Source organism: Simochromis diagramma, unplaced genomic scaffold (genome assembly GCF_900408965.1).
Source record: "Simochromis diagramma unplaced genomic scaffold, fSimDia1.1 OVJJ01000802.1, whole genome shotgun sequence".
Lineage (NCBI taxonomy): Eukaryota > Metazoa > Chordata > Actinopteri > Cichliformes > Cichlidae > Simochromis > Simochromis diagramma.
Genome location: NW_024387492.1, coordinates 10,300,765 through 10,327,825, shown reverse-complemented (window position 1 = coordinate 10,327,825; position 27,061 = coordinate 10,300,765). Strand labels below are relative to the sequence as shown.

The 27,061-nt window shown below is 38.5% G+C and overlaps 2 protein-coding genes across 4 annotated transcripts; both read left to right on the top strand.

Moving 5' to 3' along the window:
- Positions 1–68: 68 nt before the first annotated feature.
- ak9 (adenylate kinase 9) lies at positions 69–12,448 on the top strand. Of its 2 annotated transcripts, none has more exons than XM_040017057.1 (36): positions 69–283; positions 425–522; positions 936–999; positions 1,104–1,156; positions 1,268–1,364; positions 1,525–1,637; positions 1,808–1,996; positions 2,703–2,819; positions 3,170–3,244; positions 3,338–3,439; positions 3,603–3,742; positions 3,831–4,150; positions 4,637–4,755; positions 5,037–5,172; positions 5,315–5,408; positions 5,514–5,578; positions 5,669–5,728; positions 6,083–6,277; positions 6,486–6,622; positions 6,783–6,986; positions 7,078–7,353; positions 7,448–7,566; positions 7,832–8,051; positions 8,198–8,266; positions 8,350–8,562; positions 8,698–8,916; positions 9,084–9,300; positions 9,393–9,594; positions 9,774–9,920; positions 10,030–10,247; positions 10,382–10,578; positions 10,708–10,877; positions 11,149–11,247; positions 11,408–11,510; positions 11,606–11,720; positions 12,164–12,448. In XM_040017057.1, the coding sequence occupies exons 2-36, from the start codon at positions 430–432 to the stop codon at positions 12,376–12,378; spliced, it is 5,172 nt and encodes a 1,723-aa protein (XP_039872991.1). In that variant the 5' UTR covers positions 69–283; positions 425–429; the 3' UTR covers positions 12,379–12,448. The 2 variants fall into 2 exon arrangements, with proteins under 2 accessions (XP_039872991.1, XP_039872989.1); XM_040017055.1 differs by having other exon boundaries at positions 69–289.
- Positions 12,449–13,462: 1,014 nt separating this feature from the next.
- On the top strand, positions 13,463–25,486 carry si:dkey-119f1.1 (uncharacterized protein LOC557127 homolog). Of its 2 annotated transcripts, none has more exons than XM_040017058.1 (27): positions 13,463–13,573; positions 13,985–14,116; positions 14,270–14,405; positions 14,831–14,936; positions 15,080–15,216; positions 15,424–15,485; positions 15,752–15,832; positions 16,621–16,722; positions 16,856–16,975; positions 17,089–17,187; positions 17,370–17,516; positions 17,858–17,946; positions 18,061–18,225; positions 18,373–18,551; positions 18,670–18,871; positions 19,117–19,231; positions 19,998–20,158; positions 20,289–20,424; positions 20,641–20,721; positions 21,263–21,433; positions 21,904–22,041; positions 22,173–22,318; positions 22,451–22,576; positions 23,666–23,771; positions 23,896–24,048; positions 24,252–24,349; positions 24,545–25,486. In XM_040017058.1, exons 2-27 carry the CDS (start codon positions 14,003–14,005, stop codon positions 24,639–24,641), a joined length of 3,267 nt encoding a protein of 1,088 aa, XP_039872992.1. In that variant the 5' UTR covers positions 13,463–13,573; positions 13,985–14,002; the 3' UTR covers positions 24,642–25,486. The 2 variants fall into 2 exon arrangements, with proteins under 2 accessions (XP_039872992.1, XP_039872993.1); XM_040017059.1 differs by having other exon boundaries at positions 13,493–13,577.
- The last annotated feature ends 1,575 nt before the right edge of the window (positions 25,487–27,061 follow it).

Sequence of the window (27,061 nt, the reverse complement as noted above, 5' to 3'; positions counted from 1 at the left end):
TGGGTTTACTGTCTTTGCATTCGAATTTGCAGCGGCTTTAAACGTGTATAACTGCTCTTGAGTATGATAAATAAATAATTCAATTAATTAATTTATAAACGCTATTTCAACCCTCAAACTCTAAAGGTAGCATTAACTAGGTATTAAGAAACCTTCAGCCAGCCCTTTAGTTTGCAAGTTGTCATGGTAACCGTATATGGCTAGCTAGGTTATTGTAACGCTAGTGAACAACTGCGCTAAAAAGGGTATTAGCAGATAAAAGAAAATACAGACACTCGCAAAGGTAACTGTAAGTAACATTGAAGTAAAATATGATAATAATAATATTTTACATATTTGTCAGATTGTGTAAACTACACATTCAAGCTATAAAACTGATTGCTTGAATGATTATTTGACTTTTATCATTTCTGTGTTCACAAAGTTTGAATGGCTACTTTAGTAGACAACTTAATTGAAGATGAAGCCGAAAGAGAGAGACTTCTTGCTAAGCCCACCTGCTTTATCATCGTTGGAAGACCGGTAATCTATATATAAAGTGCATATATATATATATATATATATATATATATAAGTGAATATAAAGTGAAATTTAGCTAGGTTACGTATATACCTTTGTAGTTGTGTTTAAGTCCAAAAGACAGTATGCACAGTACTATCTGTCAGTGAATCAGATATGTATATATAAACAAAGAGGAAAAACCATGAATGCCAAACACATTATGACGTTTAGTAGATCATCAAGTGTAAAATGTTTAGGCTATACTTAAAATTCCTGGACACAACTACTATAGAATTTCCCATGTCTTAAGCTGCACTCCACAATCACAAACATCATGCAGAGAGTCCCCACCAAAGCTCAACAAGTGCATACCCAAACACTAGCAAATATTTTTTTCTAATGCTTCAATTCCTCTATATTCACTTCTTGGCAGGGTGTTGGCAAATCCACCTTGGCCAAAAAAATTGCAGAGTCCTGGAGGTGTATCCTTATTGATGGTGAGTACCCTTTTATGCCTTCATAAAAAAAAAAATCTTTTTCATAAAAAAAATCTTTTTACCAATTCGAGATGTGTATGTAGATGAGTTTTCACATCTTTCAGATACCAATCTTCTCAACACACACATAAAAAATGAAACAAAAGAGGGCCTGGAGGTAAGTAAAATTTTCTGTATCATTTGAAAGGAAGCCCTTTGTTCCTGTGATGTGTTTTCTTTATGCTTTTATAGTCATTAGAAACTCTGAGTTGCATTCTGTTGAATATAGCTTTTGGACATCTTATCTGAGGGAAGAAGTGTACCAGAGGATGTGGTGCTGAAGCTGATTCTTGCCAGGCTTAACTCGCCAGATGTGGAGCACTATGGTAATAAATAAGACGTCATTTAATTATGGCTATGCATGCAAAACAAACTTTTCAGTCACCAAATGTTCTTTGCAGATGAAAATAAGACGACTGATAGGTTAGACGATAAGCAATATGATAAGCTCTGCACTGTTTTGTAATTCACATGTTTTTGATACAGGTTATGTACTGAGCTGCCTGCCGTTCATGTCAGAAGAGCATCTGAAGATTAATGAGCAGATTGAACTGATCAAAAACCTCAAGCTAACGCCTGATTTTATCATTAACATCAAGGTTACTGTCATTCTCTATTTGGAGTTGTCCATTGCATTTGATTTTTTTTCTTTTGCATAGTTTAATGTCGTAATTTTTAAATCTAATATCTCTTTAAGTTCATTTATGAAAAAGATCTGTCAGGATTTTACTGAATTGATTATAAATTAAATACTTTTACTTTTCACCAGTGTCCAGACAAGGACCTTGTCCAGAGGCTATCTGGTCTGAAGCAGGACCCAGAGACAGGGCAGTTTTACAACAGGGATCAGTGGCAGCGGGCAGAGGTGTACAACAAGGAGAAGAAGAGCAAGGAACAGGATGCAGAGGATGCAGAGGATGCAGAGGATGCAGAGGATGCGGAGGATGTGGAGGAGCAGGTATTACTTAAGGGAAAATAAGTGTTGTCACTTGATCATGTAATATGCATAATCATAGCTCTTTTAGTTCTCCCCCCTCCTTTTGTTTTGATGCTTGTAACAAATATAATCCAATGACTGCTGTTTTGCTGCTTTTCCTCTTATTTCATTGTATCAACCAAAACAAACTGACAGAAATCACTGCCTTTAAAATCCTCTGCCTCCCCAATCCCAGCTGGTCAGATTTGAATGACAGAGCCACTGCATTTCTTGAGTAAATAAGAGAAAATGACGTCAGTCTGCAGGTATAGGACTTGCTATCCTTGCTGTCATGATAGCGCTGAGCAAACTAGCCTAAAGTACCAGAAGCAATACCCAGAAGCAGTTGTACTCATGTCTTGGTGTAGGAGCATAAATATTATAAGCTTTGCCATGTTTACCTATGTATTTATTGCCTAGTGCAATAAAGCTATTGATCTAGTTTCAGTCTTAACTGTAAGATTTAAGGGTGTTGAATACTAATCAGAATTTTATCCAGTAATTCTTAGACGATTAATATTTTTAGCACCTTCCTAGTTCCATACATGTTTGGATTTCAGTTTTGCATTTTTAGGGGGCTGTTTTTATTTTAGCTAACCTTTTATTCCCCAGGTGATCAGTTGTTATCATAGCAAAGAAAAAACTGCCAAGCTTTGAGTTCCATACTAGTAATTTTTTTTTTTCTTAGGAAGAGGAACTCTCAAAGGATACCAATGACAGAATGGTGTGGACACCAGAGTATTTGGCTAAAAATGCTTTTGTTCGAATTAACATGTACAAAGATAACATGCTTAGACCACTGGAGGTGAGTTGCCCAGACCTAGACCTGTCATCAAAGTCACCCACTACTGACACACCAAAAATGTAGTTTGTTGTGTTATTTAAAAAACTCTTGAATATAAAATTCATAATTCCTTTAAACCTTGTATTTGAATTTACTTGGGAGATGCTGTTTTTGCTTAACCAGTACCGGTATGTTTATATCATAAGGCAGTGAACATCCCAGATTATTTTGACTCAAAAGGCAGTACTTAAGGGCTTTTGAAATTTAACTACAGACAAACTATATACTGTATTAATATTTATTGTTATTAAAAGAATAAATTACAAAAGAAAAACACAGAATGAAAAGTATATTAATTGATATTTTTTCAGGACTACATGGCAAACCACAACCCTCTCTACCTTTTGGAGTTGGATGGAAATAATTCAACAGAAGAGTGGCACTTGGTAAAGACAAAAAAAAACTTCAACAAATAGTATTGGTGTTTTCCAGAAGTGTTGTCTCTGTAAGGTGTGTTTTTTGACATTTTGTACTTCTAGTCTGTTATGTCGCGTCTCGAAACTTTGGCTATAAATCGCGTCCCCGTTCCAGTCCTCCTCCACCAGACTGAGGATGAGGAAATGCCAGAGGACGTTAGCACGGTCTGGAAGTCTTCACATTTTATTTCAAAACACAATCAGTGAATGGGAACATGTACAAAATACTTGTATTTTGAATAACATGTGTACTACAACCATCCCAATAATCCTGATCCTAAGAATTAAGACTGGACTTGCTTTAATATTGAAACCATCTCTTTTTCAGGAGGACCTACTGAGAATTATGTCCTCTTACAGGATTATGGTCCCTGGCTTTAGGTGGAGAAGGAGCCGCTGGGGCAGAACTTGCCCTGTTGCTTTGAAAGAGGGCAAGGTCATTCCTGGCAAGCCACAATTTAGTATGGGGTGAGCAGTCTTTTAAAAACTGTTTCCAGATGAGGATTCTATTGAGTAGCTATGTGAAAATGTTAAACAACTCTCATTCATTGTACAGATTCCAGGACAAACTGTACATCCTTTCGTCAGCGGAGGCACACCATAAATTTGTCACAAACCCTCGCCCTTACCTGTTACCTCCAATGCCGAGGTTACCCTGCAAAGTTTCAATCATTGGGCCTTCCCTTGCAGGAAAGACCACCTTATGTAAACTTCTAGCTCAGCACTATAACACAGCGGTAATTGACATGGAGGAACTGTTGCAGCCAGTTTTGGTCAAGGCTAAAGAGGAGAGGATTAATAAAATTAAAGAGGAGACAACACAGGCTGCTATAGACAAAATCAAAATGAAGATGAAGGAAGATGGACAAAATTCAGGTAAGCTGAGCTTTGTTGGTATTTTTTTTCTATAATCACATGTAGAATTACATTTGATAAACTGTGACTGATAATAATATGTTTTTTGCAATAACAGTAATGCCATGTATCATGGCATAATAACTTGTCTAAGCACTATATACTATTAAGAGTGTAGTTTCTATATATATATATGTATGTAATAGTCCTCCAACAAACTGTATGATATAAAGCAATATTTGTACCTATTGCTGAACAAGTGACTGACTGTCATACACAGAATTAATGTGAAGGTAAGATGTGAAAATACTTTCTTATAAACCATATGTATCATAGATATGTGAAAAAGAAAGTGCACCCTCTTTCAGTTTCATGGTTTAACATATCAGGACATAATTAAACAATATTCTGGTTGTTGTTGTGTTGTGTTGTTCTAATATTTTGAAGCATACTGAACAACAGTATATTTGTATGAAAGAGGATCTTATTTGTTCTGCTGTTTTTAAGTGACAGAGGATCATCCACTGGTGCAAGCCATGGTACTCAGTGCTGTGCAGCAAGCAAAGCAATCAAGTACTACTTATTTTGGCTTGCATGCTGAGATACTAGAGAAGCGTATAAAAGAGGTACGTTAAAGATTTAAACCCAGGTGGGAGATTTACACCGACTTCTCAGTCGTAAGCAGTTAGCATGCATACACGTTCATATATTTGAATGATTAATGACACACAACAGGATTTTTCTGCAACTTTGTTTGGCATTGTTAGATTTTTTTTTATTTGTATAAAATCATTGACTTACATCGCACAACACCCAACACTAAATCACGCATACAGGGACACGACACTTAGACAGTCACATGCATAAAGTAAATATAACTTACCTGATAAAAAGTTTGATGTTATAGATTGAAGAGGTGGAGGGCAAGACTGGGTGGGTGCTTGACAACTTTCCCAAGAACCTTTCCCAGATGGATGCCTTACAGCAAGCTGGACTCCTGCCAGAGGTCTTCTTCTGTCTCACAGACAGCGATGGACACCAGGGTATGAGGCACAAATAGAAAAGATTAAACATATAAATTTGCATTTATAATTTGCAACAATTTGGTTTGAAATGCCCTTCAGTGTTTACACCTACACTTTGGTGCTTTTTACATTTCCATTAATACATTTTTTCATTGAGCAGTTTTGAGAAGACTTTATGAGATGAATAAAGAAAGTGTAAAGAACACTGTAAAGAAGAAGTTAGAGGATGAACAGTCTCAGGCGATAGAGCTCTCGTAAGTGCACATGAAATGATGTTGTGAATTTTTTTTCTTTGTATGTTTCTGAGTTAGATTTTTGTTGCAACTTTTGTTTTTGTGCCTTAATTCTCTCCATTTTAGAAACCAAGAGGAGCAAGAATCAGAGGGGCAATCAAATATGAAGACAGTTATGGGAGAAACTCATGGTGCTGGTTTTGGGTTTTTTTTTATATACTACCCTTGAACATATACCATTCAATCAGTATAATTTTTATTACATTCTTTTTTATTTTCAGAAGATCCTAAGGAATTGAACACCACCAGCTCTGCAAATCCTAACGCAGTACAAAAAGAAGGTAAAGTTACAACAAGAACATGCTGTTTTGTTTTGTTTGGTTTGTTTTTCTCAGATCAAAAATGCAAATTGACTAAAGAGAGAAACTAGTATAAGGTGCATATTCAGGTCAGTCAGTCATTGTCAGGATTTCCTGGGGTTTGACTCTCATGACTCTCTGAATTTGGACGTGCGCTGAAATGGCTATGCTGCCCAATAAAAACTCCAATTTTCAATCAAAATCACAGATACATTTTTGAATGTGCTAACTAATTTATATGTTGTATTTGTACTGTTTGTGAGCACCACTGAAGTATCATTAGCATTCTTTCTCTAACTCTCTCTCGTTCACACTCTCTTTGTGTGGTCCAAGCAGCAGTGGTAGTACATGATGATTCAGAGTTGGGCTATGCAGATGGCCCCGAGATGAACGAGTATAAACTGCAGTTACAACAGTTTGTGGGTGAATGGGAGAAAATGCAGTCTGGTTTAACGGTAACCCACTGTACCCTGGAGATTGGCAGGAAAAGCCCAGAGAACCTGCTTCAAGAGATGATCCAGCAGATGGACAGTGAGTGTAAAGCTATGCAGACCAAATCACTGTTGTCTTAGAAACAAATTTGCGCCAGACACACACAAAAAAATACTGAGATAAATATTATGTTATTTTACTGGTAATGGATTGGAATAAATAAATGGTGAACCAATGAGTGATATATCATGTGATATTCTGCTAAAAAGTTCCAATCTAATCTTTAGCTCTCATGTGTGATCTTCAGAACCCTTTCAGTATGTGTCCTGGGAGTTATCAGAGGAGGACATGGAAAAAGACGCAGAAGATATAGAGGCCTTAGCTCAGCTGGAGAGAGCAGAGGAAGGCAGTGATGATGATTATTCCCAAGGGGAAAGAGATGAAGTCAGTAAACTAAGGAGTCTTTCAACTTTAATATCCACATGTTTACAGCACTATTTAAAATTGTAGAAAGAGAACAGAGAACTTACCGCTTTCTTGACAAATATTAGTAAGGCAAGCAATCCATTGAAGTATGTCTATCTTATCTTCTTAATGAATGCAGGGAGACACCACGACTAACAGATTCTTAGGTGACACCCAGCATTTCTGCCCTGTTGTCTTAAAAGACCATAATGTCCTGCAGCCCTGTACCGATGAAATTGCAGCTAAGTATCGTGAGAAGACCTACTACTTCTCCAGCTTAGAAGCCAGGGAATCATTTCTTCAAAATCCTGATCAATTTGTTGCACACACTGAGCCTCTCAAGGTATAACCTTAACATGAAAAGAGAAAGTCATATGCTGTAGTTCTGAACAAAAGTGTCCTCACTGGCTCTTTGTCATGTTTTTCCATCCAAGCCTCCTGCTCTGCGGATCTTTTTGCTCGGCAGCGGAGGCTCAGGCAAGACGACTAATGGGAAGTGGCTTGCACAGCAGCTTGGGCTCTTCCATATCCAGTTCAGAGAGCAGCTCCAAATGCTCATAATGGCCAAGACAAAGATGCGGATACCTGATGCTGATGAGTTAGTGCTCTTACAAGATGATTCTGAAGACTTGGATGCCAAAATAATGGAAGCCAGGGCGGAGGACGAGAAGGAGTCAGAGGATCCCTATGATAGCATGAATGAGACGGAGGTCAGCTTCAACACAGTTTCATTCTAGCACAGTTTGTTACGATATTTCATTTCAGGTTTTGAATTTCTGTGTATGTGTTTTTCTGTAACTTTAGCAAGAAGAACTGACTGAGGATGAAATGGCCATCAAAGCCTACCTATCTGATGGAGATCCTCTGAATCCAAAGATTCTGGACATGACTATTGCACCATACTGGAAACATGAACCATACAAGTAGCTATTACAAAACTGGATGTTTCCTGCCTCTTCTTGTTTTCTGCCTATTTGCTGTCTTTTTCAGAGCAAATCGCGTTTAAAAAAAAAAAAAGCTAGCTTAGGGTAAACATCTAGTTTTTAGCTTTTTCTAAATGTAAATTTGCTGGAGTAGCTTTATACATAATGAACTTTAGATCGGTAACTTCCCATCAAGGTCTCTTTGAGAGTTTTGGTCACCTTACAAGAGATATCGTTCTTTAACTTAAGATCATCTATGTTCTAGGTCTACAGGTTTTATTTTGGAGGGCTTTCCTATTGATCTGAATGAGGTGCAGTACATGTTTGAGCAAAAGTTTTTCCCTGACGTTGTGGTAATGATGGAAGTGGATGTTGAGGATGTCCAGAGTCGTCTGTTGCCACAGTACCTGGAGATTTGGCGTGAGCGTCGAAACAAACGTGAAGCACAGCTGAAACTCCTTCATGACCTGCGTAAAAAAAAACGGGTAAAAAAATAAGTGATACTTAGGTCCCAGTTTTAGTAACTGTGTTATTTTTCTGCCAGGAAACATTAATCTTGCTGTCTGTCTTGACAAATTAGGATAAATTCATTTCTTGGATCTGAAACATTCATGGTAATTTTGTAATTCAGGAGGAGGATATTTCCAAGAGAAAAGCTGAACTCATGGCAGAGCAAGATTTAAAGGCAACTAAAAAAGAGGTAAGCAAAAGAGGTAACCCGAATTATCACATCTGCATTTGATTCAAACGTCTTCTTTCTTTCTGTATTTGCAAACAAAACAGCTCAGTTTTCAAGATGGCACAAAAGATGATGAAGAGCATGAAACTGCAGACATAGAGGAGATGATTGAGGCCCTGCTGGAGGAGGAATTTCCTGCAGAAGAGGATGAAGGAGACATCGAGAATGAGGAGACTGAGGAACTAGCTACCAACAGGCTGGAGATAGGAATAAAAGAGCGTTTTGTGACACAAGAGACCAACCTTAGTTCTGTGATGGTACATATACACAAAACAAAAATGAGCCCTGATCAATTCTACTTGTATTTCATATTCACAACAAGACTTTACTTGTATTTTACAATAAAACTAGTTGGATCTTATATATGGTGCTATATGTTGTTCTATTGTTAGGAACTCCTAGGTGAACACAATATACCCAGAATGGTCATCAATGCGTCTCGCAAACTCCGCATTGTTCAGTGTCAGCTGCTCAAGAAAATCAAACCCTTGTTGACCAACAGGGAGTCACTCTTCCAAAAATGCCACCCCATCCCCTACAGCCTGGCAGGCAAACTGCTGCTCTCCTCTTTTAAGTTCTTCAGTGCCTTTGGCTTCCTGGACCCCATCAAGGTAGGCAGGGTTTAGGAACGTCAGCTGTGCTTCCAATAGTTCCAAGAAATATTTTAATATAATTACTCCTTTGTTTTATGCTGAAATGTTGACAGAAAAAACAAATATGTAAAATGTCCTTCATAAAGTATACTTTAACATTTTTTGCATCCATTTCCAACCTGTAGCTATACAAAGAAAGAGACCTGATCCAGCCTCTGAAGTGGCCTTTCAACACGACATACCTCCTGCTGTTCCATCAGTATATCTACTTCTTTGCATCTAAGGAGAACTGTAACACATTTATGCTCAACCCCTTAAAGTACCTGCGGCAGCCCAAGCCCACCACGTCACTTCCTATTAAAATAGCAGTGATTGGACCTCCAAAATCTGGAAAGACCACCGGTAAGATACAAGATAGTTAAAAATGAACTTTATTACATTTTTTTACTATGTTCATTTCTTTTCTTTTACTTTTTGTATTTCTGCTTCCTCAGTGGCGCAAATTTTTTCTCAGAAATATGGCTTGGCTCAGCTGTCCATTGGTAGCGTTATGCGTATGGTGCTTGACACTCAGGGGAACACCGATCTGGCTATTCAGATGAAAGAGTATCTCTTACAGGGCCTTGTTGTGCCTGATGAACTGGCCATTCAGTGTCTGGAGGTGGCACTGATGAACTCAGTCTGTAGCACGCAAGGGTAAGACAAAGGGTTTATCACATGTATGTGTTAATACTTAGCAAAACTCAACGCTAGGTACGATCCGAACTTAATCTTTGGCATGGATTTTGTTTTTTTTAAGTCAAGACTGTATAATTTACTCTATTTTTGTTGGTTTAGTGTGTATCTAATATACTATAATATTTCTGGTATTTCAGATATGTGCTTGATGGGTTTCCAATGACCCTTAAGCAGGCAGAACTGATGGGGTCTCAGAGCATCATCCCCATGATAGTAGTTGAGCTAGAGCTGGACATAGTGGAGGTGCTGAAGAGAGGTCTTGCAGACAAGATGAAGCCCAACAAGTCAGAGAACACAGAACTTATAAATATAATGACAGATTTTAGGTCTGACAGCTGATTATAATTGCAAAAATTATAATCTTCTTGTGTTTCCTTTGTTCTTACACTTTAGGCCTCACTTGACGCACGATAGCTCTGAGATCCTACACATTCGTAATTCCTGCTACAAGAAGGAGGTGGTGCATGTGAGGCATCACTTCCAACAACAATATCAAAACTGCTTGCTTCTCAATGGCCTCAAGAGCAAATGGTGGATCTGGGACAGAATGATAAAAGAGGTCAGCACCAGCATGAAATATATTCAAACTTACCTGGACAGGATACAGAAGGGTAAGTTCAAGAAGAGTTTAAGCTGGTTTATTTCACCAGAAATCACCTCAACATGCTGTCAAACTCATGGGCTAAATGTTTTACATGCGCCTAAATGTTGAACCTCTTAACTCCACGCATGATGATTTAACCAGGGCAAGCAGCCTGCATCAATAAGCTGTGCATCACACCCAAGGAGTTTGACTGCCGACTTGGAGAGTTTGGCCAGTACTGCCCTGTCTGCATGGCCCTTCATTACCACCTGGTGGACATCTCAGAAACTGCAGTATTGACTCATGCGGCTGAGTACAGGGGACATTATTTCAAGATGTGTGATGAAAACCATTTAGAGGTCAGTTTCTTGGAAGTTCCCCCATAAATTAATTGCAAGATTCATAGGTAAATGCCCAAATGAGTATGGGAAGGCATTCAAACCTAAAAACTGGAACTGGAACTTGTTATCTTGCTCTCTCAATCACAGATGTTCCTGTCTACTCCTGATCAATTTGTCACACCTGGCTGCCCGCACACCCTCCCAAAACCCCACCTCCTGCCAAGGAAGCTGACTGAGATACAGGTGAAGAACAGGTTTCCACAGCAAGTTGAGATGAAGGGCTTCTGTCCTGTTACTTACCTGGATGGAAAGCAGAGGTACATTATCCACTGTGTCACTGAGAAATATGCTTCAAAATGCTAAAAAAAAAAAGAAAGAAAGAAAGAAAGAAAGAAAAAGAAAGTTGGCAAACATATTTCTTTGTGATTCTGACTTTGTGGTGTCAGATAGACATACATAAGATCCTAAGGATCTTCTCTTTTTTGTAGCATTTAAAATCTAAATACTTTATTCCATCACAGTATGTCAGAAATATTGAATATGTTTTCTGTGACATTTTTTTCACATGGAAGTCTTATTTGTTCTTAGGTACGAAGCTCTGGTTCGAGGAAAGATGGAATATGCTGTGGAGTACAGAGAACGAATTTATATTTTTGAGACCAAGGAGAAACGGGACAAGTTCATGAGGTGTTATTTCTTTGTATATTTGAAAAACGTGTGCCTTTTTTTAATGTTTTCTTTTTTCACTTCACTTTTTTACAAACTACTTTGAGCTACACTTATAAAGAAAGTGGGTGGTGTGTAAACCTTTGGTCTATTCACTGAAATGTGAAATTATTTATTTAAGGACTCCTGAAACTTACTGGGCCCAAAAGCTGCCCATTAAAGTTCCTCCCCTTTCTGAACCTGTACATCTCACCTCCCTTCCAACGCTGGGCTACCTGGAGCAGGTCAGAAACTCTGTATCACATGGAAAATATTGCAGTATCGTCCTGTCTGCTGAGATTTTTAAAAGTACATCCATCAACCACATTGTATTTTTTAGGGTGTGGCAGAAGCAGTGATCAAGGCAATGACAGCTGCCGGGTGTCTCAAACCAAAGCATCCTTATCTCAGTTTAAAGAGATCAGCTCTCAGTTATGTGGCCTTGTATTTGAAAGGTAGGAACGTTATATTTAAACCTTTATTTAATATATTATGAGAAATATTAGGATGATTAAAATGGTAAATGGTCTGTATAGCGCTTTACTGGTCTCTAAGGACCCCAAAGTGCTTTACACATCCAGTCATCCACCCACACATTCACATACTGGTGATGGCCAGGGACACAACGACTGAGACTGTCGGAGCTGGGGCTCGAACCGGCAACCTTCCGATTACAAGGCGAACTCTCAACTCTTGAGCCACGATCGCTCTTTACTTTAAGTTTAAAGTAAAGATTTTATGTGCTGCTTTACCTCATTCTGAAATGTTTTCCTATCAAAGTTTACTATGTACAATGTATCTCATTCACCTTTTAAGACTTGTTATATGCTTCCAGCACTGAACTTGTTCATGTGTTTTTTCCTACTTAAGTAATAATTCCAATTTTACATTGTTATAGCTTTCAACCACAGGAGTACAGACTCCATTCGCCAGATGTACAAAAAGAAGCTGGCCTCATTTGAAGAGAACTGCATGCTCATCCCCTACCTGAGCACTGTAATGAAGGGGAACTACAGGCCTCCCAGTGAACGCCCGATTGACTTTGAGTTCAAGCTGAACAGGTTTTTGGCCTTAAGTGACTTGCCTGGAGCTAATGGCGTACAGCTTGATTAGTACTTTTGACTACAGCATTGTCATTGTACTTAACGTGATGTGGTAATCTGAGTCTGCAATACAATTACATAAAAAAAAAATTACATTGACTTCTTTTGTTTATGTTTCCAAAGACTGTATCTTTAATTATAAAAGCTCTTTTGTCTGTATCATTATTTACCAGTAACTTTCACCATACACATTTCATTCATTTCATAAGCATTTAATTTTCTTTTTCCTGGATTGAAATAAATGTAACATTCAACAACGATCATGTATACTTTATTAAGGTTTTTTTCTTATCCAGTTCTAGTCAGAAATGGGTTTGACACACATATGAATATCTGTTTCACAGTCTTTAGTAATATTACACAGGGTGTTCCAAGTGGTGGTAGTGCACCTTGTCATGAGACAGAGTTCAGTACTTTGATACTTCCAGAATGCAACAGAGTGAAAAGATGGTGGCTTGGATGAGAAGAGGCCTTGACGGTTTTGTAGACCTGAAGGTAGTGAAGGTAGCAGGGTGTTGGCGGTCCTCTGTGCTGATTAAATGAAAATGAAAATTTTGTGGCCGTGAATTGGATGATGGGTGGATAAATGCTGCACATGACTGCAGGTTCCTACCCCAAATAACAGCCTAAAGAGTGTTGTGATATTAACGTCTACAATGAGTGGAACCAGGCAAATACAAAGAACTGAAGAGACAAAAAAGAGCTATATGCGAGTTCATTTGACAATAATATTTAATTAGAAAATGCTCGTTGCATTCAATTCTAGTAAATGTGTGTTTAAATACAGACATTTCCACCGGAGAATCATCCGAGTACAGTAAAATAATCATCTGACACACACACAAACAGCAGGAGCTTTCCGCGTGCTACGACTGCGAAAGGAAAGGGTACAACTAAAGCATTAGTACAACTAAAGCACAACTACAGCACTAATTCGTCGTTACTTAAATAATTAATCTGGCAACTGTTTGTTTGTTTTATTTAATTTATTCTCACACGTTGCTTCTCTTTAACTCTCTCCTTCATTGTTAAAGTCTATAATATTTCTTTTTCTTTACTTTTTACTTTTTTTTAAAATAGCTGTTCAGATTTCTCGATCTCGCGTATTCCCGCGAGATTTCAAAGCGGATAGCGGGCGCGAATTCGATAGCCGGTCTGGTGGTCGTTCCCATCAGTTGCGTCGGAGAGTGTGAGGGTACCGCAAGGTAGGTCAGTTGTCACTCCGCAAAATACCATACCTGCGCTTCCAGTTACTTAAGGCGGCACAAAACTAACCCGCAGCAAACTCGACTCACGTTTGGATAGACAGTCGTTGACTTTCTTTTTAGCATGTAGCCTTAGTTAGCCAGCTAAGCTAGTCCTGTAACGTGTGTAACTTTTCCTAAACTTAATTAAGCTACTAATTTCGCGGTTTAAACTGCAGGCAATGCTTTAAAACTCATATCCGTTAACTAGCAGCCGACGTGACGGCAGAATTTAGATGGAGAGCTGATTCGACAGTTTAAATAGATGTCTGACTGTGTTAGTAGTTTTATATGTGTATCAGGTTTCTTTCACTCTGTCGCTTTCTATTATTATTACTTCTTCTTCTTCTTCTTCTTCTTTACCGTTAAAAGCAACACGGGGTGTCTACGATGTCTAAAAGGAAGGGCACCTCCGTCAATGAAAATCCCAACAAGAGATCCAGATCTGTGAATGAAAGTGAAAATGCTGCTGACAGTGACCAGGAAGATCCCATTCTGAGTAATGTACGTCTGCCGTGCAGTGAAGCACGCTAGTTTTGTTTAATTTCCAGTTTTTGTTTAATTTCACCCTCGTGTATTTGCTTATTTCTTAAATAATTCTCTGAGAATGCAAAGGATAGAGGCTCACAGTGTGAATACTTGTTACTTTGTGTGCAGTTGCAGTGTGGTGCGGAGGTGGTGAGTGATGCTGGGATTGTAGAAAGTATCACTCTGAAGAATTTTATGTGCCACTCGCTCCTTGGCCCGTTTACCTTTGGTTCCAATGTCAACTTTGTTGTTGGCAACAACGGAAGTAAGTGCACTATCTTATCTGGCAGATCGGAGATGTAACGAGGCTTCTGAATCCCCCTCGTTTCATGCCAATGCAGGCTGCAACCCTATATTTACATTTTGGCCAAAATGTCTCTATTGTGTGCTGTAATTATCATGTAAAGGCTTCTATCATTGCTGAAAATAGTTGAAAAATTATTAACTAATAATTACTAGTTAATCACTTTGGTTTAGTGAGATCTTGTTGCTTTCTCAGTGCTGGTGCTTTCTGTTGCACATGTCTGCAAATGTCATTATTTATATGGTGTTATTAGTGGTTTGAAGTTGTTTCGGTGCATTTATAAAATGTGAAGTGGAAACTCAGTGGCTGTTATTATCGTCCATAAATCTTTGTTTATTACAGTGTCCTGTCTGTTCAATTTTTGTGTGCCAATTGTTTTGTGACAGGTGGAAAGAGTGCCGTTTTGACAGCTCTCATAGTTGCCTTAGGCGGGAATGCCCAGGCTACAAATAGAGGATCATCCCTCAGGGGTTTCGTGAAGGAAGGAGAAAGGTGATTTCACAATAATTTTTTTATCCGTCACGCACTATCTGTTATCTTATTTTGTGATGAGAGAGCACATCATAAATGTGAAAAGTAATTACAAATAACAAACGCAAGTATCTGACCCTTGATGTGCATTTCTGTCTCCTCAGTTCAGCTGATGTTTCCATCACATTGCGTAATAAAGGAAGGGATGCTTACAAACCAGAGGTGTATGGGTCGGCTATTATTCTAGATCTAAGGATAACTCGGGACGGACTGAGAACATATAAGCTGAGAAGTAAATCAGGTAAAAATGCGAAGGAGTTTGTAAATTTTGATATTGCAGCAAACTATTTGCAGTAAATTCTCCATAAGTACATTTATAATTGTCCATTGATTTAAAATAAGAACAGAAAGAACAAAGATGAGTCATTTAATGGAGTCTGGAAAATCGTCAGTGAGAGTAAAGTGAATGTTCACATGTTTTTCTTTTTGTTTTTTCTCTCTCTTACAGGTCAGCTAATCTCAACCAAAAAGGAAGAACTTGTCTCTATTCTGGATAATTTCAATATTCAGGTATGAGAGATGCAGGTCTTCTTTCATGTAACTCAGAGATGCTCTACCGCCAACTTTCAGCCAACTCTGTTTTTGTCCTTCACACATTGATGTTCTGGTTAAACTGCACTTTTGACTATGCTGTGATTTTAGCTGTATTTATCTGTACAATTTCAACATTTGAGCTGAAACTTAAGCAACAAATTGTGGGGCCATGTCAGTTGTTAAAGTGTGTCACATGAACCTGTGTTACTGTCATGCTTATTAATGTGTTTTCTCTCCCAAAGGTCAACAATCCTGTATCAGTTCTCACTCAGGAAATGAGCAAGTACTTCCTACATTCTAAAGGAGAGGGGGACAAGTACAAGGTTAGTTCAGAGCACTTGCATGTTTAAGCCACACAGCAGCATTGGGTGGACAGTTTGCTACACCGTGAAACGTGTTTCGTTATGGTACCTATGAAAATGATTGTCAGTCAAGGCAATTAAGTTTGTGCCTATTTGTAGGGCTTCTGGTGTGGCCAGTACATATAAAACCAACCGGCAGGCCAACACTCTGTTTCATCTGCCAGTCATTGTTTCCAAATGCAAATATTTGTTTGGAAATTGCGGGGGCGGGGGGGTGGACAAAATAGCTTTTCTATTTCACCTCTCTTATTCTCCACACAGACTCTTTACCTGCATGTAACAAAAGACTGCCCAAATGTGTTTGGTTAGTAGCTTCTAGCAACAAAAATCCTCTTCTTTGATTCGAATCTAATGCCAATAAGAGTTTAGATTTAGCATGGAAGAGATTTGGTATAGATGTTGTTCTGGTACATTTGGAATTTCTGATCACATATATACATATCTGATGATGCTGTCACCAGCCTCATCTGCAGTTTTGTTTTGATTGGTAAAATGGCAAACCATATACAAACTTCAGTTGCTTATATATATAGGACCTTATATATTCCCCTTGCTATAAGAGCTGTGTAACACCTACATTTCTTATCCTTAGGATAATAAAGGTTTATTCTATTCTATACCAGCTTGATCATCTTGTTAGCCTGCTCCCTAACTTGCAGCACAATCTCCTAGTTTGAATTTGCGTTGTTTTGTTAACTGTTAACTATAAATAAGCCCCGGTTGTTTTTAATCTATTTTTCTCTCTGCAGTTTTTTATGAAAGCCACCCAGTTGGAGCAGATGAGAGAGGACTTTATCTACATCAAAACCACCAAGCATCTCACAGAGGATAAAGTTGAGCAACACAGTGAAGTATGTATTTGTGTCGCTGAAATGGGCAGTAGCGATATTATTACATTTCTTGAATTTAAACCCTTTTATTTGGATTGCACAGCTAAGTTTTGTTTTAAAGCATCTTTTAATATTAATTTGTGGTCATTCCTAGTGCTTGAAAGACCTAAAACGGAAGTACCTGGAGAAGGAGGACCGTTACAGGAGCCTGGCTTCACTTGATGAAATGCACACCAAACTGGAGGAGTTGCAGAAGCAGATGGCTTGGGCTTTGGTGAGATCATTTTCCTCCAACTTCCCGCAATTTTCCAGTATTTCCCTTTCCCTGTTTAGTTAAGATCACTTGTTTAAATTTTAATTCCTGTACAAATATGTTAAATGTTGCAGGTGACTGAGATGGAGAAGGACTTAGAGCCAATGAAGGAGAAGCTGCAGGCAGACAGACGATCCACAGAGAAATATGACGACAAGGTGAACGAATGGAAGGTATGAAACTTCTTCGGTAGTAACCCTGAAATCAACATATAACACATCTCAAATGTTAATAATTCTTTTAGAATTAACACAAATTACTACTAATTAAGTAATTGCTACTTCAGTTTTATGGCTCAGACTTTTGGACTGTTCATTCTGTAACCTTTTAACCCTAAACCTTTTTGATCATGCAGAATAAGGTCGATGAAGCAGAGAAAAAGTACAAACAGGTCCAGGAACAGCTAGAGAGGATCACACAGCAAGTCCAGGAGCTTCAACCTAAATGTGCTGAGCTCAAGACTGAGTCGCAGAAACGCAACAACCTTTTAAAATCCAGCGAGGTGAGAGTTGAGTGCACTAACCGCAGCATAAGGTGGATTTCTGACAGTCAGCTCGTTCACTTTTTACAAGTACTTAATGATTTTATGTAGCAAGTCTGAGGCTTAGTTTATAGTGCTGAGCAGTGTCTAAGTGCATTTGTGTTCCTCAGCAGATGCAGTGGCTTTCCATCATCTGATGTGTTTTTTTGTTTGTTTGTTTGTCGTCATCAGTATAGGAGCTCTGCATCACCATTCTGTCATATAATTAATTCAAAATTAGTTTTAAAAAATGACTGTTATCTTTGTGATGCTTGTACATCAACTTGTGAATATTTAACTCTTCATTTATGTGTGCACATCAGGTCACAGTCCACAGATGCAAAGCCAACCTGAGGGACTTGGAAAAGGACAAAGCTCAGCTGATGTCGAGGATAAAAGATCTCAAGCTGAGGTTTTGTGTCATCTTATTTAGTTGTCTTCTGCATTAAATTCAGGTTGAAAAGTTATTTATTCTGTTTTGGCTCGCCTGTGCTTTATTTCATCACACCCCTTTTCTTACCTCTAGCATCAGTCAGAAAACGGGAGCAGAGAGCAAAGCCAGAGCAGAAAGGATCGAGCAGATCCAGACTGAGCTGGAAAACCTGAAGCATCAGATCTCTACACTGGGCCAACAGATTGACCAGCATCAGCATGCCATCAGTCGCGCCAAAGAAGAACAAGGAAAAATGAGGTAAAACAATGCACCAAAGGAAAATCATTGTACATGCAATAACCAATAATTGCTGATTCTAGGGTAGCTTAAAGGAATGTATTTGCGGTTTCTAATTGAAGCTATTCTCTAGAAATGACTGTATTTTGCCCCTCTGTTTGTTTTCAGGAGAGAGCAGGAGGTTCTCCAGAGGTCCATTGAAGCCAACAGGAGGAATCTGCAGACAATGGAGAGCAGTCGGTCCAATCGGCTGCGGCGTTTTGGAGAGCAGATGCCTGCGCTGCTAAACGCCATTCAGGAATCTCACAGAAGAGGCCATTTCAAGCACAGACCTCGAGGACCGTTGGGTAAGACCTGGTTATGCACAGAAAGTGTAGCATGTGCCCCCCCCCCCCCAAGTGCACAACCACAGTGCAAAATGTGTGGCAACAAAAAAACACTTCTAACTTTCCTTCTCTTTTACAGGTTACCTAATTAGTCTGAAGGACCCAGAGCTCGCACTGGCCGTAGAAGTATGTCTTAAAGGCCAGCTGCTGGCCTTCACATGTGATAACTATGAAGATGAGAAGGTTCTGCAGGGCCTCATGGCCAAAATGTTTCAAGGAGGTCGCAGACCTGCTATCATAACTAGCAATTTCATCTCACAAGTTCATGATACAAGAAAAAAGTGAGTATAGAGGTTTAATTATATATATAAAATAGTTGTGCAAAGTACAGTTAATACAACAAGTATTCAGTTAGAAGGTATCCTTCTTCAGAGTGAGTGTTAGTGCATCTCAAATGTTGTAACTGTAATGTTGTTTTGGAAAATATTATGTATGATAAAGATTTTCTTTATGTAGCTTATTACTTAATTATTACAAAATATCTGAAAAAATTAATCGAAATTAGTTTTGATGTGTTTTGTGTCAGGGCTGTCAGTCATCCGAGCTACCCCTCCGTGCTTCAGGCTCTAGAAATTGAGGACCCAGTTGTGGCCAACTGTCTGATCGATCAGAAGGGCATAGAGAGCATTCTGCTCATTAAGGTAAAGCATAACTTTTTTTTCAACACAAGATGCTTGATGGTAGCCATAGTTGCACATTGAGTGCTTAGACATGTCTTTTTTTATATGATGCAATGTGTAAAGTAAGCCATATATTAGATAAAGTATACTGTAAATGAACTGAAGGACCTTAAGCATGTGAACAAACCATAATGAATCAGCTGTTTAGGTCTATTAAGCTTATCCCTGATCTGATCTTCTCTACAACCTGAATGGCTATTACATCATCAAAGTTTTATACCTGCCAAAGTCAGCTTATTGTGTACACAGCTACCTGTACATTTGCCGAACAGTGCCTGAAAGTTTATTTGTTTATTTGCCTGACCGAGTCTCCTGAATGTTGCCTGAATTTTTGTTTTAATGAAAATGATCCAAGTCAAGGAATCTAATTCAATTCAATTCAATTTTATTTATATAGCACCAAATCACAACAAAAGTCGCCTCAAGGCGCTTCATAGGTACAGGAATAGGAATCTGACCTTTTGCACAGTGGAGTCAGTGTGGTTATGGTCACAAATCTGCCTAAACCTCAGCTGCTGGGTCAGAAATATGGCAGAGACCTATAATGTTTTTGAAAGCTTCTTAATATTTACTATATCTATTTTTTATTCAAATTTGTATAAGAATATTTGACAGATTCTTTATGTGGAGTCAGACTTTGGATACCATAGAAGAGATGTCTGCTCCTTACCTTCTGAACTCTGTGTTCAGACTTCATGTCATATTTACATGTTTTCCTTGTTGATAGAATCGAACAGAAGCTCGGAGAGTGATGCAGAGCAAAAATCCTCCTGCGAACTGCATCCATGCTTTCTCTAAGGATGGAGATCAGATCTTTACTAACCGGAGTTATGCTGCTGAGCAGACTAGAGCCAACTATCTCTCAGGAGATGTTGAGGAGGAGATCAGGTATATGTCTGACTTGTACACATGAAAACTCGTATTTTATTCTCTGTCTTTAGACTTTAAACTTTTGCTTTAAATGTTCTGTCCACGTCTCTCCATTTTCGCCTCTCCTTGTCTCTTTGATTCCTCTCAGACACTTACAGAGGGAGTTGGAAAACCAGAAAGGTCAAGCATCACGCTTCCAGCAGCAGATGAGAAAGTTGGATGACGACGTCAAGCAAAATGAAGGCCTACTAAGAAGAGCCCATCAAGATCAAAAGACCATTAAAGTTAGTGGTATTTTCTGAAGGGCAGATAAGAATACTAATAGCTAATAGAATTTGTATTTTCAGTTTTAATATTTTAATATAATCATATTTGGAGTTTAAAGCATATTAGTCATTCATTTCACTTACTTTGATATACTTTATCCATTAGAAAGAGAACAAAGTGTTCTGATATCATATGAAATTAATTTGCTAACAAAGTCTGTGTGTTTGTTTTAGGACAAGGCCACAAAGTTGCAGCTAGAGCTCACAGATCTACAAAATGTTGAAGAGCCTCAGTCAGAGGACCTCAGGCCCCTGGTCTGTAAAGAACACCATGTATTTTTCCATCTGTATAAAAAGATGCACACTTGTACTGGACTTAGAGCTGGCTATATCCCACAAATTGGGATGCTGTGTAAAATTTAAAAGCAGAATGCAGTGGTTTGAAAATCCCATTAACCCATATTTTGTTCACAATAGAACATAGAAAATAAATTGTCCAGCTTTAATTCTGAGAACCAAATCATGGAAACTGAATTAATTTTATGTTTATCCATCTGTTTTGTAGTACCGCTTACTTTTCCAGCCATTTTCTCCCCCATCCCAACTTGTTTTAAGACCTGTTGCTGCTTTCAAATTGAAAATGAGCTAATGTTTTTCCTGAAATAGTAGAATGTCTCTTTAAACATTCGATCTGTTTTCTGTGATTTTTTTATGAGATTTACAAATAGAAGAATTCTCTTTTTATTTACACTATAAGCATTGTCCCAGCTTATTTTGGTTTAGAGTTTTTAAATATTGTACATAATGTCAACCAGATCTACTCTTATGATACACCATTATCTCTAATTTTCAACAGGAGGAGGATCTTCATGAGATTGTTACCAAGATCAAGTCCAAGCGAGTGGAGTTAGATGAGGGACAGGCCCAAATGGCCGACCTCAAGGGTTCTTATGAAAAGGCAGAGCAGGAATACAAGCAGCACAAAGAGTGCATTAACACTATCGCAGAGGAGGCTGACTCAGTCAAGGTAATATTGAAAGAAAGACCCAGTGTGAGACCCTTTGTTTTTCAGTTGCTAAATTCTTGACTTATAAGGTATCAGGTCAATCAAATGAAGTAACTTTCAGTAGATATATTGGGGGGGGGGCAACTTTTTAATGTTGTAATCTTGTAGTGACACTATGTGCTATTCTTTTATTTGAGACAGTTGGCAGTAAAGTCAAGAAATAAGGTGAAAACAGGATATCAAACGTGATCTAAATGATTTTTTCCTGTGTGCGTACTGCTAAATGTGACTTGTAGTCTACAGTGCATTCAGTGATCAGTAAGATTGGTAAGGACATTGTGTCAATGCAACTACCTAACATTATATCAACCCTGATAATTTGGTGTGATTCTAACTCTTTGTGAGTTGGCCACGCCAGCCACCGTGCCTGTCTCCGAGTTGGTGTTTGTCTGTTTTTTACCTGATTCTTTATTTGCTTTCTCTTAATACAGGAGGATCTCAGTAAAACTGATCAGGAGGTGATAAAATGCAAACATCACAAGAAACACTATGATGAGAAACGCAGTGCCCATCTCCACAACATTCAAACTCTTGAAGGCAACCTTAAAAGCAAAGAGAAGGAGTACGAGGTATGAGTATCAGAAAAGCACCTTGCATACAATGTATCTGCTTTAGTTTTAGGAGTTAAATAGCACTGTCTCTTGAAGTTTTGCCTGTATTTAGCAGCTAAAATATTAGTTTGTTTTGCTCTGTGACTCAGATGTCAGTGGCCAAAGCCAAAGAGATTTGTCTGGAACGTGTGGAGAGCCGTCGGTCAGCCAGGAGCCTGGACAGCGAGATCAGTCGTCTCAAGCTTAAGATCACTTCACAGAAGGAACAACAGGGAGACCGTGAGGAGATTGTGAGGTATTGGATCCTCACGGTGTATTACTGACATGATTTCAGTGATGTTTCTGTGAGGTGTTGAATGTACACGCATTTTAAACTGATGTCCTTCCTTGACGCCAAATGTGAATTGATTCCCTTTTCCACTTACAGGCAGTACCACGAGGCTCTGGAGAGCTACAAGAACATGACACAGCAAATGAAGAACCTCAACAGCTTCATCAAAAGCCTCGACAGTGTTATGAACCACAGACTTCAGGCTTATGCCGAGCTCAGGAGGTAAGTGGTGAATCCACAGTTTGCTGTTTGTATTTTGCAGTGATGTACTGTGCAATAAAGTAAAAGAGAGTAAATAGTTACATCTGTAATCCAGGTAATAATTATTAAATTATTAAGACTGTGGCTTCTGAATCTGAACTTTTTTTGTCTAGTTATAGACCGAGTGACTAGTCAGATTTTTAAAACAAATGTTAGCTTAACAGTCCAGACAGCACATGTGCAAATCTGTTCAAATGAAGGTATTTTGGCCTGATGCTTTTTTTTAAACCTCACTTTAAATTACATGAATATATAAACATAAAACACTGAATCTTTGAAATCAAATTCAAAGCATTGCCCACATATGTGTACTTAAAAGGAGCTCATGCTAATGACCCTCCAGTTAGCCCCTGCACTACAAAATGGTAGAACAAGATATTAAAACAAAAAAACAGCCTAGAGGTTTTTGGGGTCTTTTTCTGTGTAAAATATCTCACCCGTCTCATGCCCACCATGTAAGTTTTTCACTAATAAGCACAGATTTAAATATCAGTTCAACAGTCACAAACATCTTGCTGTTTCCTATCATTTAATGATGGGTCAGTATAGTTGCTCCACACAAACACTTGAATTTGGATGAGTGGAAGAAAAGAAATGGATGAATCCCGCACTAATGGACAACATTAATTTTAATGCATCAAAAAAGTCGCCTTGATTGGCGAGCTATCGCTATTGACTGTGACCATGACATCGCTGTTCATTAGCAGATAAGAACTCATCACACATATCACAAACTTTCCCCAAAAGGGGGCGCTGCTTCACACACAGGTTTAGCTAGTCACGAGCATTAGTTACTTTCAGGTTTCATCTTCTCTCCTAGCTTAATCACAGACACTGCATGTTTATTTGGATCGATCAAATTGAATTTTTAATTCTTCAAAACCTGGACTTGTAGTTCTAGTAGCTTTAGTACCATATTTGACAACAATTTGTTAAATACTCCTACAGGTCCCTCTGAAGTTTATACGTAAAGTTCTATTTTTTTATATTTATATTTTTAAGATTGCAGTTATATGATTACTTTTCTCTCTCTCTCTCTTGGTATCATAGGTTCCTGTCAGCCCGCTGTAAATACTACTTTGATAGCATGTTAGCCCAGAGAGGCTACAGTGGAAGTATGATCTTTGATCACAAGAACGAAACCCTCTCCATTTCCGTAAGCCTTTTTTTCATTCATCAGTAAGAGGCCACTACAGCCTCAGATTTATATTAAAGTGCCTAAAGGTTTTTGATTATTATTATTTAAACAGAGACTCATTATTCTTATGATAACTTTGTAGGTGCAGCCAGGCCAAGGAAACAAGGCTGACTTGAGTGACATGCGCTCGCTGTCCGGAGGGGAGCGCTCTTTCTCCACTGTTTGTTTTGTCCTCTCTCTTTGGGCGATCACAGAGGCGCCTTTCCGCTGTCTTGATGAGTTTGATGTTTACATGGTAATACAATAGTTTTCGTTCGCATTATATTTATGTTTAGATTGCGGGTGCATGCATATTGCAAACTGAGATAATCATCAGTAAAAACAACAAACGATAAGGAGACAGAGAATATGCAACACTTCATTACAGTTGCAAAACTGTCCCACTGGGTTTGGCCCCATTTAAAGATAACATTGGCTTTGGGTGTTCTCTTTAAATAGGACATGGTGAACAGAAGGATATCCATGGACATGATGCTGAAGGTGGCTGCCAGTCAGCGCTACAGACAGTTCATTTTCTTAACCCCACAGAACATGAGGTAACCACTGACACAACCTCTGTGTGTTTATATACAGCATTTGTGTGCTACAGCAGCTAGACCACCCAGATGTGATTTATTGACTTGGTCGTTGTAGACTAAGCCACTGTAGGGTAAAGGTCGTGTGACTTCAATGCGCTGCTTGGTTTCAGTATTCACATCATAATTTTTTATTTCTTTTTATTTTATGTTAAGTTCTCTTCCAGAAAGCAAAATCATCCGCATCCTCCGCCTCAAAGATCCAGACCGGGGCCAGAGAAACACGCAGAGAAGTGAAGACGAGGACCAGTAATATTGCTAGCTCTGTTTAACATGATAAAACCTTAAAGTGCCTCTGAAACACTGATGCCAGCTTTTCGGAAATGTTAGTAATATTGAAGGCCTTCAGCCGCAAGTTAGTTACTTCTCAGCTAAACTTCGGTTTTGAGAAGCCTCAGCTTTGTTCATGTAAACAAAAATAACTGTTCAGTGTGCTGTTTGTCAAAGATCTTGTTCTCAAATACTGGATTCAGACAGTAATAAAAATGTTGTATGTTCAGTTAAGTACAGTTACAGGGAAGGAGTGTTTTTATACCCACAAGAAAAAATAACCGTTAACGGACTTGAAAACGGGCACATTGGAGGAGTAAATGGGGTCGTCGTAAGCGTGGGTTGAGTTTCTTTAAATTCAGTTCAAAATTGGTTTATTTTGTTTTTGCTTTAAGTGTAGCCTCATGGAGTCTTTTTCCACCTCAGGTTTGTCTAATGCAAGTAAGTGTATTAAGGTGCTGCTGAAGAAACCTAAAACACAGTTGGTGACACCAAAATTTTGAGCATATCTTTGATTTTTTTTTTTAAGTATAGTCTTTATAAAGGTTTCTTTGACTGTCTTACGTTATACTATCTCATTTACTGTGCTAGTGCTGTCCTGAAGGTTACAGGGGTTGTGTGGTAGTTGGGCTGTGGCACAAAGCAAGGGGTGATATAGGGCACCCGTTGGTTATTGTAATTGGCCTATGTTATGTATATTGTTATATTTATTAACTGATATGTTTCCCAGTACTTATTAAAAGAATTTAAGGGTAATCCCTCATCTCCACTGACATTTCAACCTGTTGCTCACTGATAATTATAATTAAAGATAATTTTATAAATCTGTTTCAGAAAACAGCTTTTTTTTTTTGTTGTTGTTGTTCTTCATGATCATCTCATGAATGCAATATTTAGGGACACCTTGAATTTTGGGCAGAGGTAGGTGTCAGCAAAGGTTTAAGGTCACTGCAGGGGATCATCTGCCTTCACACCATGTGTCAGCATGTCCTCCATGACTACATCCATGCCAAATTCCCGTCTCCGAACACATCTTCCTCTTCTATTCGTCCTTTGTCTTCAGGCAGCTTACAGTTTAAAAAATAAATTATGGGTGAAGAAACATTAGTTGGTTATTGTGTGCAAAGTTCAATGAATCTTTCCAAAACTCTGGGAGGATTGTTGTCATGGAGCAACAGACATCTTCCTGTTGTATTAACTCATTGGTCCTTCATGGCGGATGAGCTAAAACTTTTTCACATTATTCCGATTTGGGGGGGGGGATGTATGAGCATAGACGTTATAAAAGATGGATCTACATGGGTGAAATCATTGAGCTGAATGCTGTTGCTTTCTTCAGTTCATTTGCAAAAAAACTGATAATTACAATTCAGTCGATCCAAAATTGACTCTGTTAAATTGAGCGTTTCTGCAGGATATTGCTCCCTTATCCTGTGCCTATTAAAAATAATTCTGGTTTAAGTCACTTCTGCTGTGGCTTCACTTCTCATTCCATCTTTATGAGTGTGGACATAAATGCACGATGATGGCACATTTATATTAGCTGGTTGTCCAGCAAAGGAGTAAAACTGAGAGGCAGTAACTTTAGTTTTTCCTTACTCTACCACAGTTTGACAGAACCAAGAAAAAACACTCTGATTGCCAACACTGAACAAGCTGTGCTACCTTAAATGATGCATATCACGACACGGTGCTATTTAAAACAGGGATCTGAACAGACATATTATTCAGAAAGATTTTGAAACACATTTCTCTAACTTCTTGCTAAAAATTTTTTTTCATGTTTATATTGACAGTTTAAGTTTGTAAAACTATACAGGCTCATCACCTTGTACTTTTTGAACATACAGTATGAGGTTAAATTGCTTGTATTTATAAAAACATCCAACCATTTTCTATCGTTTCTCTAGTTCAGGGTTGAAGGAGCTTTTCCCGGCTACCATGAGGAAAAAGCCAGGATACAACCTGAACAGATAACTATTGATGCTCACTTTCACACCTGCAACCAGTGTAGAACTGCCACTTAACCTAACCCATGCATGCAAACTCTACACGTCTGTGTTGGTTCTCTCTAGGTACTCCGGCTTCCTACCACAGACATGCATTTAGTGGGGTTAAGCTATTTTGATGAATCTAATGTGTCCATAGGTCTAAATTGTCTTATTGTCCATAGGTGTGAATTTGATTGCAAATGGTTGTCTGTCTGTTTTAGCCCTGCGTTAGATTGGTGACCTGTTCAGGGTGTAGCCTGCCTCTTGCCTCTTATGTTAGCTGGGATAGGCTCCAGCGCCCCTGCAACCCTGACAAGGATAAGCAGAAGAGTATGAATGAATGGATGTTGCGCACATATAAACAGTACTGAGAGAAAACAGAAAAAAATGACTCTCTTTAAAATGCTATAAG

Coding starts and splice junctions, on each gene's coding strand:
- ak9 (XM_040017057.1), top strand. CDS start 430: ATGGCTACTTTAGTAGACAACTTAATTGAAGATGAAGCCGAAAGAGAG. Junction 523..935: donor TTATCATCGTTGGAAGACCG/GTAATCTATATA, acceptor ACTTCTTGGCAG/GGTGTTGGCAAATCCACCTT. Junction 3,440..3,602: donor TGCCAGAGGACGTTAGCACG/GTCTGGAAGTCT, acceptor TCTCTTTTTCAG/GAGGACCTACTGAGAATTAT.
- si:dkey-119f1.1 (XM_040017058.1), top strand. CDS start 14,003: ATGTCTAAAAGGAAGGGCACCTCCGTCAATGAAAATCCCAACAAGAGA. Junction 16,976..17,088: donor AGCAGATGGCTTGGGCTTTG/GTGAGATCATTT, acceptor TAAATGTTGCAG/GTGACTGAGATGGAGAAGGA. Junction 24,350..24,544: donor TTAACCCCACAGAACATGAG/GTAACCACTGAC, acceptor TTTTATGTTAAG/TTCTCTTCCAGAAAGCAAAA.